Source organism: Oreochromis niloticus, linkage group LG22 (assembly GCF_001858045.2).
Source record: "Oreochromis niloticus isolate F11D_XX linkage group LG22, O_niloticus_UMD_NMBU, whole genome shotgun sequence".
Taxonomy (NCBI): Eukaryota; Metazoa; Chordata; class Actinopteri; order Cichliformes; family Cichlidae; genus Oreochromis; species Oreochromis niloticus.
This window is the reverse complement of record NC_031985.2, coordinates 750,467-768,360: the sequence shown is the minus strand read 5'-3', so window position 1 is coordinate 768,360 and position 17,894 is coordinate 750,467. Positions and strand designations below refer to the sequence as shown.

Sequence of the window (17,894 nt, the reverse complement as noted above, 5' to 3'; positions counted from 1 at the left end):
CCAGATATAAGAATGAATCTTTTCTTATGGACTCAAACAAGTTTTGCTGAAAAACTGAATATGGAACAAGCAAAGCTTAATACTAAACAATATATATATTAGCTGTATAATACCAGTAGGCCAGCATTAATAGTAATTTGGTATGGCTTCGCGGGCCAAATGTAATTAGGCTGCGGGCCAAATTTGGCCCGCGGGCCAGAGTTTGACACCTATGGATTAGACGCTTCAAATCTGCGGTTAAAGGTTTCCGTCGGCACAGACGAGTAAACAACAGCGAGAATCAAAAATCTGTTTATGTCGAGGCGTGCTCGTCTGTGGTTACCCTGCAGAGGGTAAAACCGACCACGCTCTCAGTTTTAAAGTGGATTTTCCCGTTAACGGTGCGTCACGTGTTCTCAGTGTTGGTTGTTTTGGTTCAAACTGAAATGATGTTGAAACTGAACCCGAACGCCTGAAAACAAAAACTGATTCAGCCTCCATTATGTTTTATGTCGTTCAGACTTTAAGAAATCACTGGAAAAATACAAAAAGTGTAAAGTCTGCTGTGAATCTCTTTCCAGCGCTGCGTTTGTCTTTATTTAAACAATCGTAGAAACAGGATGGCACTGATCCGACTTATCGGAGCGGTTTTAAAAACCTCGTCTTCAGAGGAGCCGAGTGTTTCCGGGCCAGAGGACGATCCCTCCACAAAAAATGTCCGGCGGTTCCTCCGTTACTCTGAAAAAAGTCCTTTTAATAAAGAGAAAACCATGCGAGGTCTGACCTCTGAGAAATGTCCTGGACTTCTGTCTTTATACAAACGCTGATTTCTTTTTAGTTCTGTATGAAAAACTGAGTAAAAGCCGAGTCGCTGTCAGAGTAAAAGCTTGTCATTTGTACAGGAGCAGAGCTGAATCGTGGTGCCGTTCGGTCCCCGGCAGACTAAATCCACACGCTCCGTCCTCCATCGCAGCGATTCTCAGCTGCACCGCGACCCAAAACTCGCCTCCGAGGCTCCAACCCACCGCTCGACAAGCGAACGTCCATCTGAGCTACTCGCGGCCGTCTTTGGGTCCCGAACCACCAACTGAGAAACACCACGTCCTCCGTCATCTCTGCGCGGGGGGAGCAACGATAAACCTGAGGAAGGACAGGTGAGGAGAAGAGAGGCGGGTGACTATGGAGAGAAACACACCGGTTCAGCACATCCAGGATTCATCTCCTTATCCGGGTCCTCCTAACCCAGGGGTGGGGCCTCGAGGGCCGGTGTCCTGCAGGTTTTACATATCACCCTGGGTCAACACACCTGAATCAAATGATTAGTTCATTACCAGGTAGGGCTGCCACAAACGATTATTTTGATAGTCGACTAGTCACCGATTATATTTGCGATTAGTCGACTAATCAGATCATGCATCCACCGGACGCACAACGTACGGCTTATTGCACCAGCAGCATCTGCTCTTATATAACTATCATTAGCTTACAGCTTTAAGTGTTTAAGGTATGTGCTACTAAAAATAAAGACAAGATAGTTTATTAAAGTTTTAATGAAATTTGCAGATTGTCTCGGTGGTTTAATAAACTCAGCCGTCTGCTCCTTGCCGTCTAAAATATAACAGGACTCTGGCATAAATTATCGACCATCTCACACTTCTGATAATCAGTTTTCTGTTTGACGTTTATTCAGCTGTGTGAAAACTGTGACTTTAATCTCAGCCAAACCGATTTACTCAGGAACAAATGAAACACTGAAAAACACCAAACAATAAGGTTTTTAAGTTATCAGAGTGACTTATATATCATGTTTAACCTGAGTTGCGAAAGACCGCGGGGACTTTGAAAACGATGTGCGGGGAGTTTGCTGTTCTCGCCCCGGCTAGCTATCGAGCGGGTGGGTAACAGACGTCTCCGAAAACATCGGAGCACTTTTGCAAATATGTGATGTCTTGATAAACCGAGCAGATATTTGAAGTTTACACAGCTACATTCTCGCCTGAAAATATGTTAAAAGTTTATTTTGTGACCCAGAAAGAGTAATAAGAGTAATATTACATCTAAAACCTGCAGGACACCGGCCCTTGAGGCCTGGAGTTGCCCACCCCTGTCCTAACCCAACAGCGTCATATGGAGGTGACTCATAATAGCGCCATCACCTGAGGCCAAGTTTGCAGGGTCTAACCAATCAGAATCAAGGACGTGCCTACAGGCACTGGATCTCAGTTCCTCAGATCTGGATGAGAAAATAAGATCCAGCAGACTACAGGGAACCACAGGAGGGTCAGCACTGTAAATACTGACTGTGCACTGGATTCATTTCAAAGCTCAGAAATCAAACTTCACTAAATCACAAAAACATGGAAATCACCTGAACAACAACAGCAAATTGGAGCAAACATCAAATCTGTGACACAGCTGCAGTGTGAAAGACCGGGTCATGTAGCCTGTCTCCTGTTAACGACAGACTATATGAATAAAGTTCAGTCTATTTGAAGTCAGGAGGTAAAGCTGGTAGAAGCAGTGCTGCAGCACATGTCCCTGCAGAGAGCAGATTCAACCAATCAGGAGCTGTAATATCAGGCAGCTCCTCCTGTGCTGACAGACTGTGGTTCTTATACGTTTCTTATCTTTAGGGGAAAGTTGGGTCGACTGTGAGTGAAGAACAAAAAGTTTCATGAAACAGAGAAACTGCTGCAGCTTCTACCTGCTCATCGACTCACGCGTCTGCAAACTGTGCGGTAATTTTCCTGGTTTTAGTTTCTGCTGAATCTCTGGAAATAAAAAAGGAATAAAACTAAAAACATTCCTCACCTGTCTGCTCATGTCTGCTCCTCTGTCTGCGGCTGTGATTGGCTGAAACCTTCAGATCCCTCCTGGATCTCTTCATCCTCCTCCTCCTCCTCCTCTTCTTCTGCGTCCTTCTCATCTTCCTCCACACAGTCGTCGTCCGATGCCTCCTCTCCTTGTTCTTTCACCTCCATCTCTCCCTCGCTGTCTGCATGTTCTGCCGCCGCCTCCTCCTCCTCTTCCTCCTCCTCCCCCTCAGCCTCCTCGTCACTGAAGACCTCCGTGCCCTCCTCCGCCCTCCTGGTGGTCTCGGAGAACCAGTCTCTGACCTGCTCGTAGCTCATGCTGGACTTTGCCACCAGCTCATCCAGGTCCTTCTCGCTCAGGGCTCGGTGCTTGAGGTAGTACTCCTTCAGAAAAGCCTTACCGGACTTCACCTGCAGGAGGAACAAAGATCACCTTCAGTCAGTCACTTATAATCCCCACATTTGCTACACAATGAGTCCAGGAGAGGCTGGACTGTGAAATGTGGAGGATCCAGGGATCGAACCAGCGACGTGGTTGGCACATGACCTGCTAAAATCCAGCTGAATACTCGAGTTCTTCAGCTGCTCTCCAGCAGTTCAGAGACAGGCTGTTGTACCGCCTCTCGCCCATCGATGGCCAGCCTAGTAGGAATTTAAACAAACAAACAAAAAAAAAAATCCAAAAAACGCACCTTGATGGCACCGTCGCCGCCCTGTGGAGAGCGCTTGCAGGGATACGGCCGGCGGGTCCTCCTGGACCAACCACGGAAACGCTTCCTGGACTTCTTCTGGCTCTTCGCGCCGCCGTTCAACGCCTCGTCCACCTGGAACAAGACAGAAATCGCCAGATGTTACCAGGAGAAAGCTCGTCAGATGAAGCGAGGCGTTTGTGTTACATCACAAAAAGGTTTCCTGCGTGCGCACCTTCCCACTCTGGTAGAGGTAGTACCACTTCAGGTTGCTGTTCTTGCAGGCGTAGCGCGTGTCTCCGAACCAGTTTACGATGTACGTCCTCGGCAGCCCGCTGTCCTTCGCCATCTGGTCGTACTCCTCGGGCGTCGGCCACTGCGAGCGGACGAAGGCCTTCTTTAGGATGTGGAGCTGCTCCGGCGTCTTCTTCACCAACTTCCTGCTGATGGGCGGCGTGCCCTGTCGTTCCTGAGCCGAGGACGAAGGCGCGGCGGCCGGTTTCGCCTTCTCGCCGTCCCCCTCCGCGTCACTGTCCTTCAACTGACCCACTGACGGCATTTTCCTCCTCTCCGTGAACCAGGCGTCCACCTCACGCCTCGTCAGCTTTGTCTCCGCCCGCAGCCGGCTCAGCTCCTCGTCTGAGGGCGTGTCCGACTTCTGGAAGCTGGCCTCCAGCACGAGCAGCTGCTCCGGAGTCTTTTCCTTGAACTTCTGCGGCGTGAAGTCGGGAAAGGCGTGGCGGAATTTGACGCGGAGGTCGCTGGAGGACCCGGCTGAGCCCGGAGCGCCGGCCGAGGTCGGCGAGGAGTCGCTGGCGTCGTCACTGGAGTCGATGACGATGGTGGCGGTGTTGTCGCTGTTGTTGCTGTCGTTGATGCTGATGCCGCCAGCGCTGCTGCTCCTTCCTCCTCGGCCGCCGGCGGCCGCGGCTCTGGCAGGCGTGGCCTCCCTCAGGAGCAGGCTGTGGTGGTCCTTGGAGTTCCTCTGGTTGTAGCGCGTGTCGCTGAACCACTTCTTTATCGCTCGCTTGGATAGTTTGGTAACTTGCATGAGGCGCGAGATCTCCGCCTCTGTGGCGAACTGCCGCCGGCTGTAGCTCGCCTTCAGCTCTGCCAGCTGCTCTTTGGACTTCTTCGGCTTGCTCGCGGTCGAGTCCAGACCGAGCGACGCACCGGCCGACGAAGACGACATCTCGACATTCGATTCGGATGCCGACGGCTCGGCGGCTTTGGGTTGGCTGCCGGGGACGCCCGCGACCGTCAGCGTGATGGGAGAGGCAACGGGGACTGCGCCGCTGTTCCCGGCCACCTGAGTGAGGACGAGGCCCGGCTGCCCGACGATCTGACACGTCTGGAAGATGTTCTGCAGGCCGTTTGTGGTGGCGGCAATGTTAGCGGGGATGACAGTGATGGTCTGAGGGACGGTCTGCACTGTGCCGTTAAACTTCTTCCTCCGTGCCTCCTCCACCTGCAGAGAGGAGCAGCAGAAGGTCAAAGGTCAGGTGTGACATCACCGACTTTCAAAAGCGGCTCGATTGTTTAAAAACTAACGATTTATTACTTCCATCCTCTCTGCTGTGATATCAACCCGCTCATGCACATCTGTGGTCGGATGTGTGTCTGGACGGTTCGTTACTGACATCTTCTGAGTTTCATGTCAGCAGCACCTTCACAAACATATTTACAGACTGCTTCTTTCTTACGGGTGCTGCATGACTATGGACCACCTTACAAACAAACTAAACTTTAACAGGCATCAAGTACACTTAGCTACTCCTTTTATCATCTGTTATTTCTTTTCTCCACACTCTCATTTCGAAATTTGAGCCACTGGGTGCTGCTTTGGAGGTCACTGATGTCATTCAGCTGCTCCGTCCTCCATCCTGGAGAAGTCCTGGTTCCACTCCAAAGTTTTGTGATCACTTCCTGTTTGGCTCGTTTTCCCCAGTTTTGTAGTTTCCATCTTTTAAAAGCAGGAAATTGATTTTCAGAATGATTTCTTTATGTTTAAAATCCACAGCAGGCCCATCTGTACACGTTAAAATGGTTTTCTTATAATAAACTAGTTGCTCTGTATCCTGTAATATGCAGGATTTTCCTGAAGCTCTATGTCATGATGAGAACCAGGACCAGGATGAACTGAGGGTCAAACAAGGACTCTGATAAATGTTTGTAGGAGCCTCTTTGTTCTGCCAGCGCTGCAGCAGACTGCGACCGTTATTAAATAGTTAATAATGGTTAGTTGGTGATAGTTATTAAAGTTATGGGCGTTATTATTTAGAAGCTGCAGTGAAGATGTTCCTCAGAACCAGAAGAACTGCTCAAGTTCCTGCCTCAGGCTTCCTCAGAGCCACAGACTTATTCTACATTTTTTTTTTTTTTTTTCTTACTGACCCAGGACACTCAACAGCACAATAATGTTTTCTGATGTTTTTCTCTGAGAGTAAATCTGACAAAGGAGCAAATTCTTCCTCATCCAGTAGCCCCTACGGAGTAAATCTGCCCGGTAACAGCAGATAATTCTGAGGTAAAGACGATTATTTAAACCTCACAGAACTTTGTTAAACTTCATGCAGTCGGAGGACCGTGTGCTACGAGCTGCTGCAGGAGAGGAGCTGTCTGCTGACGCTGGACCTTCACTGTGGGCGGGGCTTAGCTCTTCATTTTAAACTGTAACCCTGACAGCGATTCCTTTAATCGTCTTTGCATAAGACGGGTCGCCATTCATTATTTGTTATTTGGCTTTGGATTTCTGTCATTTAACGAGGCAGACTCCCTGCCGGCTGTTTCACGCTGCGGCGTCACCCACCGAAGGCCCACCTGAGCCTGGAAACACCTGACAGGGTGACCGTTAAGAGCTACACATGTGATGCTTCCTTTAAAAGCACGCTGTTTAATCACTGCATGGAGACGTGGGTGTCATTTTACCAGGTTTTATCTGTAAACTATGATGAAACATAACGCTGATGCTGACTGCAGATGGACCTGGAGATGCAGCATCAGTGACATGTTGAAAAGCCTCAGAAGGCCTTTCAGAGCGCTGGGACCTGCTGATACTGAGACTCGTCCTTCAGGCCGCTCACACACAAACTCGGGATATTTGATCAAATTAGACTCTCGCGTGGTAACCAGAACAACATCAGACGTGACGGGAAGTGTAACCGCAGCCGGTCAGTCTGCATGTGTGTGAGAGCGTCTGCTGAAGCACTGACCTCCTCCGGCGTCCAGCTGACTCCGTGTTTGAGCCTCTGAGCAGAAAACCAGACTTTGATCTGCTCCTCGCTGAACTTGGTCTGCGACGACAGGCCCACGATCTCCGACACCGAGGGATACGGAAACCTGCGACACAAAAAGCACACACACTGAAACGGCAGCAGGATTACACACCGAGAAACACGTCTGTGCGTTTGTGGAGCAAAGCAGAAACCTCCACCCATCTGTGCTACCACCCACCCTCCATCCAGCCGTGACTGATGCAGTAAATGCTGTTGTAGTGACCGGGCGGGTCGGCTGCTTTTTCATATCATCGGGTGAACAGAAAAATGCAGTAAAATAAGATAAAGCACAAGCGACAGCTGGCCTTTCAAAATAAGAGCGAGCAGACAGTCTGACAGTGATAAAATATACAAAAGCTAAAATCAGCGGGCGGTTACACGTGTGCGGCGACCCCTCAGGTGTATCTCAGGTGTGGTTACCTGTTGTAGGCGCTGACCAGCAGGACGTTGTTGTCCATGGCTGCGTTGTAGGTGGGGATGCTGCTGATGGGGATGAGGAGCTGCGTCTGCGTGCTGTTCTGCTGGTTCTGCAGGGCGGACAGAACCTGCGCCAGCGTCCCCGGAGGCAGCACGCCGCCACCAGCGGGGGAGGCCCCGCCTTTAATCTGCAGCACGTTGGGGCTGTTCACCACAATGCTCTGCGGCACAGCCTGGACCTGCAGCGGCGCGGTGACAGGGATGAGGCGAGGGGCAACGGCAGCGGGGGCTGTCGGTGCAGGCGACAGCGCGGGCGGCTCCTTGTCATCGTCCTCGTCGTCGCTTTCCACTTTGATGACGTCGTCGACGGGCATCTTGTGCGCGGCGGTGAACTTCTTGGGCTCGGCTCGGCTCTTGTTCCTCATGATAGGCGTCTTGCTGAAGGCGATGCCTCTGCGCGCCGTCTCCTCCGCCTCGTCCTCCTCCACTTTGACGAAGCTGCCGTCGAAGGTCAGGTCGTTCACCGTCTGCTGGAAGATGGTCTCATTGTTGCGCTTCACCATCGTCCGTGTGAAGTTGTCCTCGCCCGGGTGCAGCCGAGCATTGTGGGCCAGCAGCGTGTCGTAGCTGGAAGCAGAGGATCATGGGTAAATACCAGATTTAGAACTCAAACTATGATAAAATTCCACGGTGCTGATGCTCAGTTATAGATCATTTTTACATCCTGACACTTGGCGTAAAAGTCATTAAGTAGCAGTTTTCAGCCCTGAAATTAGGGATTAAAAAAGTGAATCAAGCACCAAATTCCAACCCGCCCACGAGCCCTCCGACCGCCTGTAACTGCACAGTAGCAAATAAACAAATGACTTCCTGGGTTTGTCCTGCATGTAAAACATTTTAGCCTAGTTTAAAATCCCTTGGTAGGCTTGGTAGTAGCATAGTGAGCACTGCTGCCTCACAGCAAGAAGGTCGTGATTCCACCACCTGGCTGTGGGTTCTCTCCGGGTACTCCAGTCCAAAGACAGTGGGGTTAGGTTAACTGGTGACTCTAAATTTATCATAGATGTGAGTGTGAATGGTTCTCTGTCTCTGTGCCCTGTGACAGACTGGCATCCAGGGTGCACCCTGGCTCTCGCCCTGTGGTAGCTGGGATCGGCTCCAGCCCCCCTGCAACGCTACGGAGGACCAATCACTGTTACTTACTGTAACATTATATTTAAAGTTTGTGGCTCTTCCTCTTTGCGATTAGTATAGAGCCACTGGCTGAGGCCATACGTTGTAATACACAAATCCAAGGAATGGAGGATGAAGCAGGAATAACTCATAAGATAGCTCTTTTTGCTGATGATATTTTACTTTTTATTAAAAACCCACTTCTTTCCATTCCAGCACTTATGGAGCACCTACACAGGTATGGGTCAGTCTCAGGATATAAGATTAATGAAAATAAATCAGAGCCAATGATGATATCTGGAGAATGGCCTATGCAATTAAATGAAAGGGTTTCCTTTCGCTGGCCTAGACAGGGATTAAGGTACCTGGGAATTACACTTACAGCAAACGCTAAGCAATTATATGAAACTAATTATAACAAACTCATTGGACAAATAAAGAAAGATATATCACAATGGGATATTCTACCCGTCCTTATTTGGAAGTAGAGCTGGGCGATAGAACGATAACGATATGTATTGCGAAATAACTTTTTCTCGATAGAAAAATGAAACTGTTGCAATAGACCTCATCTCCCTCTCTCTTCCTGTCTTAAAAAAAAAAAAAGAACAGCCAATCCAAATTAAGTGGCGCATAGCCAAACCAATCACAGCCGCAGCGTCACGTCACGTGACTTGTTACGTACAGCACAAGTGCCAAGCCGCACATGTGTATTTGTTTGGGAAGCAGCCAGCCGCCGTGCCGCCTGGGTAATGGAGGAAATGAGTTTGCCCGCTAGAGAAAAATCAACAAAGAGCTTGGGTGACCAGGCTACCGAAGAGAACACAGATGACCGTTCCAATGCCGGAGAGATTGTCGAAAGGAAGGGCCAGAGAAGTTCCGTAGACTAAAAGCGCTAATTTGTCATCGAAATCAACCAGGAGAATCCCTGCGAAGCAACAATAGTCAACTGAGTCGGCTTTCTCCAGCGTCTTACCATTTGACAAAAAAGCTAAGAGACATAGCGACATAACGAATGCCATAGCCTACCGTCTTGCTAAAGACATGCTACCAATAAACACGGTCGAAAATGAAGGATTCAAGCAGCTAATTGAGGTAATAGCTAAGCTATACAACAAGGAGAGATTGAGAATTTCCTTTTAGTTCTCAGTTTATTTGATATTGACAAAAGTTAGTCAATTTTGTCTGTTCTTCTGTAAAACAAACTAAGATTTATTTTTAGAATTAATATTTTGTTTCTAAGTGGAATTGACAATTTAGTCTGTTTTGTTTGTTCTATTTTGAAACTTAAATGCTTTAGCGGCTGCCTTTTGTTTAGTTTGCAATATTTGCCTTTATTTATCTGAAACTGAAGTCTCATGTTCCTTAAGTACATCTGCCCTGTTGAACTTATTATGGGAAATAAATATTTAAATCAAAACAAGCTGCTGATTATTTCACATTTTAATTGTGAGCAACGGCACATTTAAATCTTACAAATATAGTTATTTGGCTTATATCATGATATATATCGTTATCGCCTGAGATGAAAAAAACATATCGTGATATGAAAAAATCTTATATCGCCCAAACGTTCAAACGTCTGCCTTCAGTATGTTAAATAAACAAATTTCCACATTCATTTGGCAAAAACAGAGACCCAGAATACAACTTAAAACTTTGCTGACCTCAAAAGAAAAGGGGGGACTGGGACTGCCAAACTTTAAACACTATTACTGGGCTGCACAGCTAAACGCTAAACCAGGGGTCGGCAACCCGCGGCTCCGGAGCCGCATGCGGCTCTTTAGTCCTTATACTGCGGCTCCGCGTGGTTTGGGCAAATAAATTAGAAGTATTTAGCTGAAGTGTATTTTATTTATGTTAGTTCTTTTTAACTCTTAGTTCTAAATTGGAAGATTATTGTGATATTGAAATATAAAAATAAAATTATATTCTATTATTTTTTCATCGCTCAAAATAAGCGTGACACTCGCGGAAGCCGGTATTCCCGCCGAAACGCCGTGCATTTATCGAGACTTTCAACCCCAGGTAGGCCAATTATGGATCTTCGGATCCACATTATGTCAGCAGCTCCACTGTAAACTATGTTAAAGATAAACACTGCTCACGCCTCACAGATGACAGCTTACAGTCCTGCGTAAACTGACTTCGTATAGCACCGATTAGCAGACGCTGTGCGCAGAAGTTCAGGACCAGAAGTCCCATTGTAAACAAATCACGGCAGACCCGACGATGTTTCCATGAGCATGCTTTTGAGCATCTCTATATTGAGCACTTTTCACACACGGTTGCTGTACGCATACAGCCGGCTGTAGCTTTTCAGCTCACAGCCCAACATACACCACCAACAACACAACAGCACAGATAGCACAGACGTAAAGGCAGCGAGGCGTGATTGCGGGTGTCGCTCAGGTGCGTCCGCCTCTCCTGCAGCGGTGCTGCAGACCACGCCCCGCCGCACGCATTAACCAGGTAAAATACATATTTAGGCAGAATTTTGCAAATATCTATTTTTCATTTTTCAGCAGCATAGTGCTTTTTTCCAATTATAAAAGTCAGGTCAAGGCTCCAACAGCCCAAAGGCGATATAAGGGAGGCGGCTCACAACAGTTTTTGTTTGCTACATGGATCATTTTAGTTCAGCTGGGTGTCTTTCCTTTTGTTATATTTCTTTAAGAGTTCAAAATGTGTTGATTACATAAATAAAATGTAATTTTCTCTGTAGCACTTCATGGATTTCATAAGCAGCACACCTTAGTTGTTCACACAAAGCATAAAGATAAAACACAATATATACAGTGTTATCTTCATTTTAGATGTCAAAAAGTATTTGCGGCTCCCAGTGTTTTTCTTTTGCGTGGAAACCGGGTCCAAGTGGCTCTTTGGGTGTAAAAGGTTGCAGACCCCTGCGCTAAACTGAATGGGTTCAGATAGAACAAAGCACAGCTAAGAACGTATCCTTATTAACATTACCCTTCATTAATGCAAAATTGATCAAAAAACCTAAAAATAGAGAATGATTGGATAAAACATACCCTGAAGGTTTGGACACCAATAAGGAAAAAATTGGGGGGCCCTGTGTCCATCTCGAGAGCCATGCCAGTGAGAGGCAATATTGAATTCTTGCCTTCCGTGTGGGACAGTGGCTTTAGTAGATGGACCAATGCAGGCCTTTACACAATAAGTCAATTATTTCATGGAACAGAGCTCAAATCATTTCACCAGCTCCAGGAACAATTCCAACTTCCTCCTAAAGATTTATATGGATACCTTCAGATAAGACATTATATCCTAAACCATAAAGAAAGAGACCTGATCAATAAATTTCCTAACAGCATAGAAGAATACTTTATTAATATTACAGAAAAACATCTCCCAACTAAGAAACATGTTTCTCATATTTACAAAAGGCTTATAAATGAGACATGCCAAAATACAGGCCATTTTAAAGAGAAGAGGGAACTAGAACTAAATATTATTATCACTGATAATTAGTGGTGCAACGGATCAAAAATCTCAGGGTTCGGATCGGATCACGGTTTTAAGTCACGGATCGAATCAATTTTCGGATCAGCAAAAAAAGAAAAAAGACAAAAATTTAACATTTACTTATTGAAGTATTTTTTGCCTGTTAAAAACATTCAACTCAAGACTCCACGCAATTATATAAAAACAAAGTATGGTACAACGTAGGGCAGTATAGGGCTTTGTATCTACCACTCAATTCAATTCAATTTTATTTATAAAGCGTCAAATCACAACAACAGTCGCTTCAAGGCGCTTTATATTTTAAGGTAGACCTTACAATAATACACACTGCTCATTATATCGCACTCCGCTGTGATATAATGAGCGGTCACGGTCACGTAGCTTTCCGTGTCCTTGGAGCTCCACCCATTTGTAGTTGGGGCAACAGAAGATGCCTGGGACAGTTCAACCATAACTTTTTCCTGCTCATACATGGTTGGAACGATCGTGCCACCAAAGTGGACGTGCAACGGGATATCATAGCGGGGCTCAAGCCGCTCAAGACGTTCATCACAGTTTAAACCCCTTGTTTTGCACAACGGAATATGGCCTCCCGCCTGCAGCTAAACACCCCAATAGCTTTTGTAATAGCTTTAGCCCGGTCGGATTGGGCAGCAAAGGGCAGCCCGTTCTCACTCCCTAGGCGTAACATCCCGACGTTTTGTCACGTCCTGCGGCGTTCCTGAGGAACGCGAAAGGTGACCGTCGGCGTTCTTATGGTACGCGCCGAGTTATAGATGAAATCCAGTGGAATGACAGTCGGCGGTAATAGACGTTCCAGCCCTGTATTCCAGCCCTAAACCTAAACTTATCCCTAACCCTAACCATAACCTTATTCCTAACGTTAACCAGCACTTTAATTACGTTAAGTAGTGATTACCCAAGCGAGTTTAAGAAAAAGAGCAAACAGGTGAAGATTGAGTCCAAACGGTTCTCATATGTCCTCAGTTTTCTGATGTTGTCATTTAGGAAAGTGTTGAGTGCCCAAAAATGTAATATGTTGACGATTTGTCACCTAGCGTAAAATGTTGCGCTTTGGGTAGCTTAAATGCCGCAAACTCCTCTGCTCCTCCACTTGGACCGCTAGCGCTGGCCATAACTATCGCTTGACAGACCCACCACGCCCATACACGCCCTAACCCATACACGTACTTTTTTCTCTTCTTTTTCGAATCTTCGGATCATGTGCGTACCGAACCGTGGAGTGGGATCGGTTCAGATTACGGATCAACCGTGATCCGTTGCACCACTACTGATAACGTATATATGGGAAGAGATGTGTAACACTTGTCACAAGGGAATAAGTAGTCAATTATGGAGAGAGTTTGACTGGAAATTTAAAATTAGATTTTTTAATACACCTCTTGTTATCTCCTCATATTGTAAGGAACCCAATGCAGAACTATGTTGGAGAAAATGTGGGGGAATCGGAGACTAGTCACATATCTTTTGGGACTGTCCAATAATTCAAGGTTTCTGGATAAGAATCAAAGAAGAAATAGAGAAAATCCTACAAGTAAATACTCCACTAAACCCAACCATATTTCTCTTGGGAGTTATACCTAGAGAGATGTAAACCATAGATGAAAATTATATTCTGCAGATACTCTTACTGATAGCTAAGAAAATGATAACTGTGAAATGGAAACAAACAAGCTCACCATCCATAACACAATGGAAAGAGAGACTGAAAAGAGCTCACACAATGGAACGAAGCTTGCAACTGAAGATGGAGATCTTCTACCAGAGATGGAACTGTGTGGCCTGATACTTGGGTGAATGAACAAGAACTCTGGAACATAGTAATGTAAAGCTATAAATCTCCCCTACGACATGTTATTGTATTAATCTTGGTCTGGGGTTTTTTGGTTGTTTTTTGTTCTTAAATGGTCTTATGTCAGAGAATGTTACTATGTTGCGTGTTTGTTTGGTTGTTTATTACCACAAAAATTACTAAATAAAAGTTCCAAAAAACAAAGTTTGTGGCTCTGAGCGATTGAAGGTTTAAGCTCTGGATCGTCTCTCTCTGCTGACAGTGTATCAGAAGTTATTCTCTGTAATGATGATTTTTTTTTCTCTTTATTGAGATTAAAAATCGCTCTTTCTGCTGTGTTTGTGTATTTTTTTTGTTTTTAAATAAGTGAATGAAAGTTTTGTTTCCTTCTGCTTGCTGGGACGAGGACTGCTGCTGTGCATTTACAGGAGGTTTAAAGAGAAAGCATTAAAAATGGACGAGTGGAGCCATAATCGCTCTGTTGGTGTTTTTCTGTCTGAAGATGATGAACTTTGACATGTGTTGGAGGTGTTTGGGGTTATCAGTTACCTGCCTTCAGGGCCTGGATCTGGACTTTTTTGGCTCTTAATCTTTCATATTTCTTTCTAAATAAACGCACTTCCTGTCAGGCGGTGTGAGCGTGGTACCTCTTGGTGTGGTAGTCACACTCCATGCAGACATAGGAGGTGTTGAGGACGACGTCGGGATGCTCCGTGTCCACGTGCATGGTGAACAGGTTGAGCTCTGACGTCTGGAAGCTGCAGTATTTGCACTCGTAGCCTCCCTCCGCTGCGTTTAAGTCCAGGTAGGGGTCTGACACCGCGGCGTCACGCCTGCCGTTGGCCTCCTCGCCTCGCTCCTCCAGCAGGCCAGAAGCCTCCGAGGAGATGGTCGCCGCACCGTTGCTGTCCTCTGGATCCGCTGAGCCCGTTACGTCCTGCATCTCTTGGTCTGAGTCCACAGTTTCTCGGGGAGGAACCATGCAGGGGATGGTGGACTTCCTCCTGCTCGCCATCCTGAGTTTGAGTGAGCGCCGCGTTTAGCCGAGTGTTGGAGCCGACTCAGTTCAAGGCGTCCTGTCGTGGCTCCATAAAGGAGGAGGTCACCAGTCGAAATGTTCCCTGTGCTGTCTTTAAACCCTGCAACACAGAAATTCATCATTACTCACAGCACATCCCCACGATCACTCTACCTGTTCTTTAAGATCACACATCAGCAGTTAAATTATCACGTACAGCTCGCTCCACCCTTATCCTACAGCAGGATTCACCGCTCTTGTCTGTCTGAGGCTTTGTATACCGTATACCGTGATGTCACATGTTTTTAAATGAACCGTGCAGTTATTATGCTGTAAATGCTGAAACAAGTTCATGCTGATCAAATCACAGTTATTAAACTGTTCCAGCACCATCAGTGAATCCTTCCTGTGATTGCTTGATCACAACCAGAAACAAATCACAGTTTCTGCTCAGTATCGTAAACTCAACGATCCATTTGTTTACACCTCATGCAATAAAAACGTCCTTTTACAGCAAAGATGGAGGGCGACAGCTCGTTATTCCGCAGCTCTGGCTAGTTAACTAGCCTGTCTCCGAAGAGCAACTGCTCATGGTAGCCACAGGACAACGAGGGCAACACAAACAGTGTCACGCCGCAGAAATCAGATTCTCAGAGGATACAGAAAACCAGAAACACACAAAAAACAACAACAAATAATCTTTCCGTTGCTCCGAGTTGCAGGGCAGGAAGACGCCATCAGAGGGCAGGATGTTGTCCTGTAAGCTACGGTGAAAAGTACGGCCAGCCTACGCTGACATCGTCTGTCCAACTTTCCAAACTGCTGGATTATATCATCCAATGAGGCTTTAGCGAGGGCGAGACGGCCCAGTCGTGATGACCACAGTGAACCCTACACTGATGACAGCAATAATTACTTAAACAAATATTTTGGGCAAACACAGCAAATGTATGAGAGTTAAATAGTTTAGTCACATAATCTTTCATAACTACGGCTACAGACCACTTTGGTGGATGATCACAGGATCCTTTCCATGATAAATTTAACTTCATCCTAAAATCTTTATCATTATACTGTCATATATCAGGTGTTACTGCCCATGTGACCGTTAATTACCACTTAATTAACCCGCCATCCCCCCCATACACAAACCAACCCAGAGGTGTTGAAGCCGTCTTGGTCGGGTCTGTCTCCTCAGCTGCTTTCTGCAGTTTTGTTTATTAACTGTTAATAAAATTAGAAGTTGCCAGTAGTCCCAGTTTTGGTTTAATTAGTTGTTTACTAACATCGCTGAAAGGGGAGGAGCCTGAGTCAGCGTCAGCTGATGGCTTCTTCTTCTTCTGCTTGTTTATGTCGGGCGCCTAGCTGCCTGACTTTGTTTGGGTAGAAACATGGTGACACTTCAGATTTCCTTTGAGCCGTGGATTTAGGGGCAATAACGCAGAGTATTCGGACAACTAGACATGATTTTAAATACTGTAAACAAAACAACAACAACAACAACATAATAATTGAAATAGTGCCAGTGTGGGGGATGATCACAGGATCCTTTCCATGAGTAAAGGAACTCCATCGTAACAACTCTGATCACTAACCCTACCTACACCTCACTATGAGACATCAGGGCAATATAAAAGAATGAAAACACCACCAAAGCCAGTGTAACTTTGTTGCTGTGCACCCTGGAGATACGTCTGGTACAGTGGCAGACCTAAATAAACTTTTACTGCAGTATTTCCTAATCTTATACTGCTGCTGTACTGCATTTCTGAGGTAAATATTTGCACTTGTTGCTGCCCTACTTTGACTGTAGCCTCTACTTAATTAAGTCTATGCTTTCCAATAATCTGCTGTGTGCTTTGTTCCTTTGAAACAGCTGTAAACAGCTGATAGGTTCAGATCAGGATCATCGATTAGTCCAGAGTCCTCCTTTGTTTTCTTATTAATCATCGTATGATCCCTGGTGACCCTTCAGAGGGGCCCAGGCCTTAGTTTGGGGACCGGTTTACTAACCGTTACCAGTACTACTTCAGTCAGAGATACATTTCCTGCAGAGAAGGTACTTCTGATACTTCTGCTCAGCACTGATTGCATTACTCTTGCTCTCAGTACCTTGCCTCGGCGGTTTGGGGGCTCGGTTCGTACTCGGTGTACTTCCTGCCCAGCACACACACAAACATGTTAGAGCTCCACGAAGGTGTCCCCTGTCCTCTCTGAACATCCTCCCGCTAACGTTAGCTAGCCCCGCCGCTCTGCGCTGTGCTAGCCGACGCTCCGCTGCTGGCAGCGGGCAGCAGGCTCCAGCTGACACCGCTAACAGCCTGCTGAGAGCCCGGGTGTGTTTACCTGCACAGTCGGTTTCCGTTTTCCTGCATGTCGGAGCGAACAGTTAGCTGTAGCCGTGTCTGTGGATACGCAGTCTTCCGCCTTTTGCTTGATTTCACCGCGGCTCCCATCTGCTTCAGCCGGACACAGAGCCGCTCCAGCGGCCGGGGAACACGCTAACTACCGCCGGCTAGCTCCGGTTTGGGCCGGCCGCCGCTCCGACTCGCATCGCTCGCTGTCCCGCTTTGTTAATGAGACGGACGGTTTAAGGGAAAAGGCTCCGATAGTTCACCGAATCTGACGATGGCCATTTTTCATACCGCCACTACAAGCGAGCAACGGCCGAGAAATGCATCCGGTTTGAGCTTTTCACAATAAGAGCATCAACACAACTACGAGAAACGCCAGTGACATGAATGGTGTGTGGGTAACTGTTCGTGTAACTTTCACAGCTGTAGTTAAAGTCAACAACAAGTGATACTCATTTTAATACGTAAAATTACACCAATTATATCTCACAAAACCTACAACCTGCTGTGCTGTTCTTACAAATTACTATTACAACTATTTCATTTTAAAAATGATCCTATGTTATTTTTTATTTTGAATTTCATTAAGTGTAATAATAATATTTAAGATGTGGGTTTGAATCCTCTGGGCCTTTCTGTGTGGAGGTTATCTCCAGGTACTCCGGCTTCCTCTCACAGTCCAAAGGGTTTAGGATACCTGGCGATTCTACGTGGACTGTAGGTGTGAGTGAATGGCCGTCTATCTCTGTGTTAGCCCCGTGATAGACTGGTGACCTGTCCAGGTGCACCCCGCGGTAGCCGGGACAGGCTCCAGCCCTGGATGGTGTTTTCTTCCAAGTAAAAACAAGAAGGTTGTTTTACAGCGTTTCATATT

At 46.5% G+C, this 17,894-nt stretch overlaps 1 protein-coding gene across 2 annotated transcripts; it reads right to left on the bottom strand.

The window, feature by feature from the left end:
* Nucleotides 1-230: 230 nt before the first annotated feature.
* LOC100706975 (zinc fingers and homeoboxes protein 1) lies at nt 231-17,361 on the bottom strand. Of its 2 annotated transcripts, none has more exons than XM_025902052.1 (8): nt 17,013-17,361; nt 14,296-14,787; nt 7,177-7,800; nt 6,694-6,820; nt 3,717-4,949; nt 3,485-3,616; nt 2,804-3,203; nt 231-1,122 (listed from the first exon to the last, which is right to left on the bottom strand). In XM_025902052.1, the coding sequence occupies exons 2-8, from the start codon at nt 14,661-14,663 to the stop codon at nt 959-961; spliced, it is 3,048 nt and encodes a 1,015-aa protein (XP_025757837.1). In that variant the 5' UTR covers nt 14,664-14,787; nt 17,013-17,361; the 3' UTR covers nt 231-958. The 2 variants fall into 2 exon arrangements, with proteins under 2 accessions (XP_025757837.1, XP_019203531.1); XM_019347986.2 differs by having other exon boundaries at nt 983-1,119; nt 2,791-3,203.
* Nucleotides 17,362-17,894: the final 533 nt, after the last annotated feature.

Bases quoted from the DNA above. Each gene is read 5' to 3' on its own strand.
- LOC100706975 (XM_025902052.1), bottom strand. From the start codon at position 14,663: ATGGCGAGCAGGAGGAAGTCCACCATCCCCTGCATGGTTCCTCCCCGA. The intron at 3,204-3,484 runs GTGCGTTTTTTG...TTCCTCCTGCAG, and splicing joins GCGGCGACGGTGCCATCAAG to GTGAAGTCCGGTAAGGCTTT. The intron at 1,123-2,803 runs CATGAGCAGACA...CCTGTCCTTCCT, and splicing joins GCCGCAGACAGAGGAGCAGA to CAGGTTTATCGTTGCTCCCC.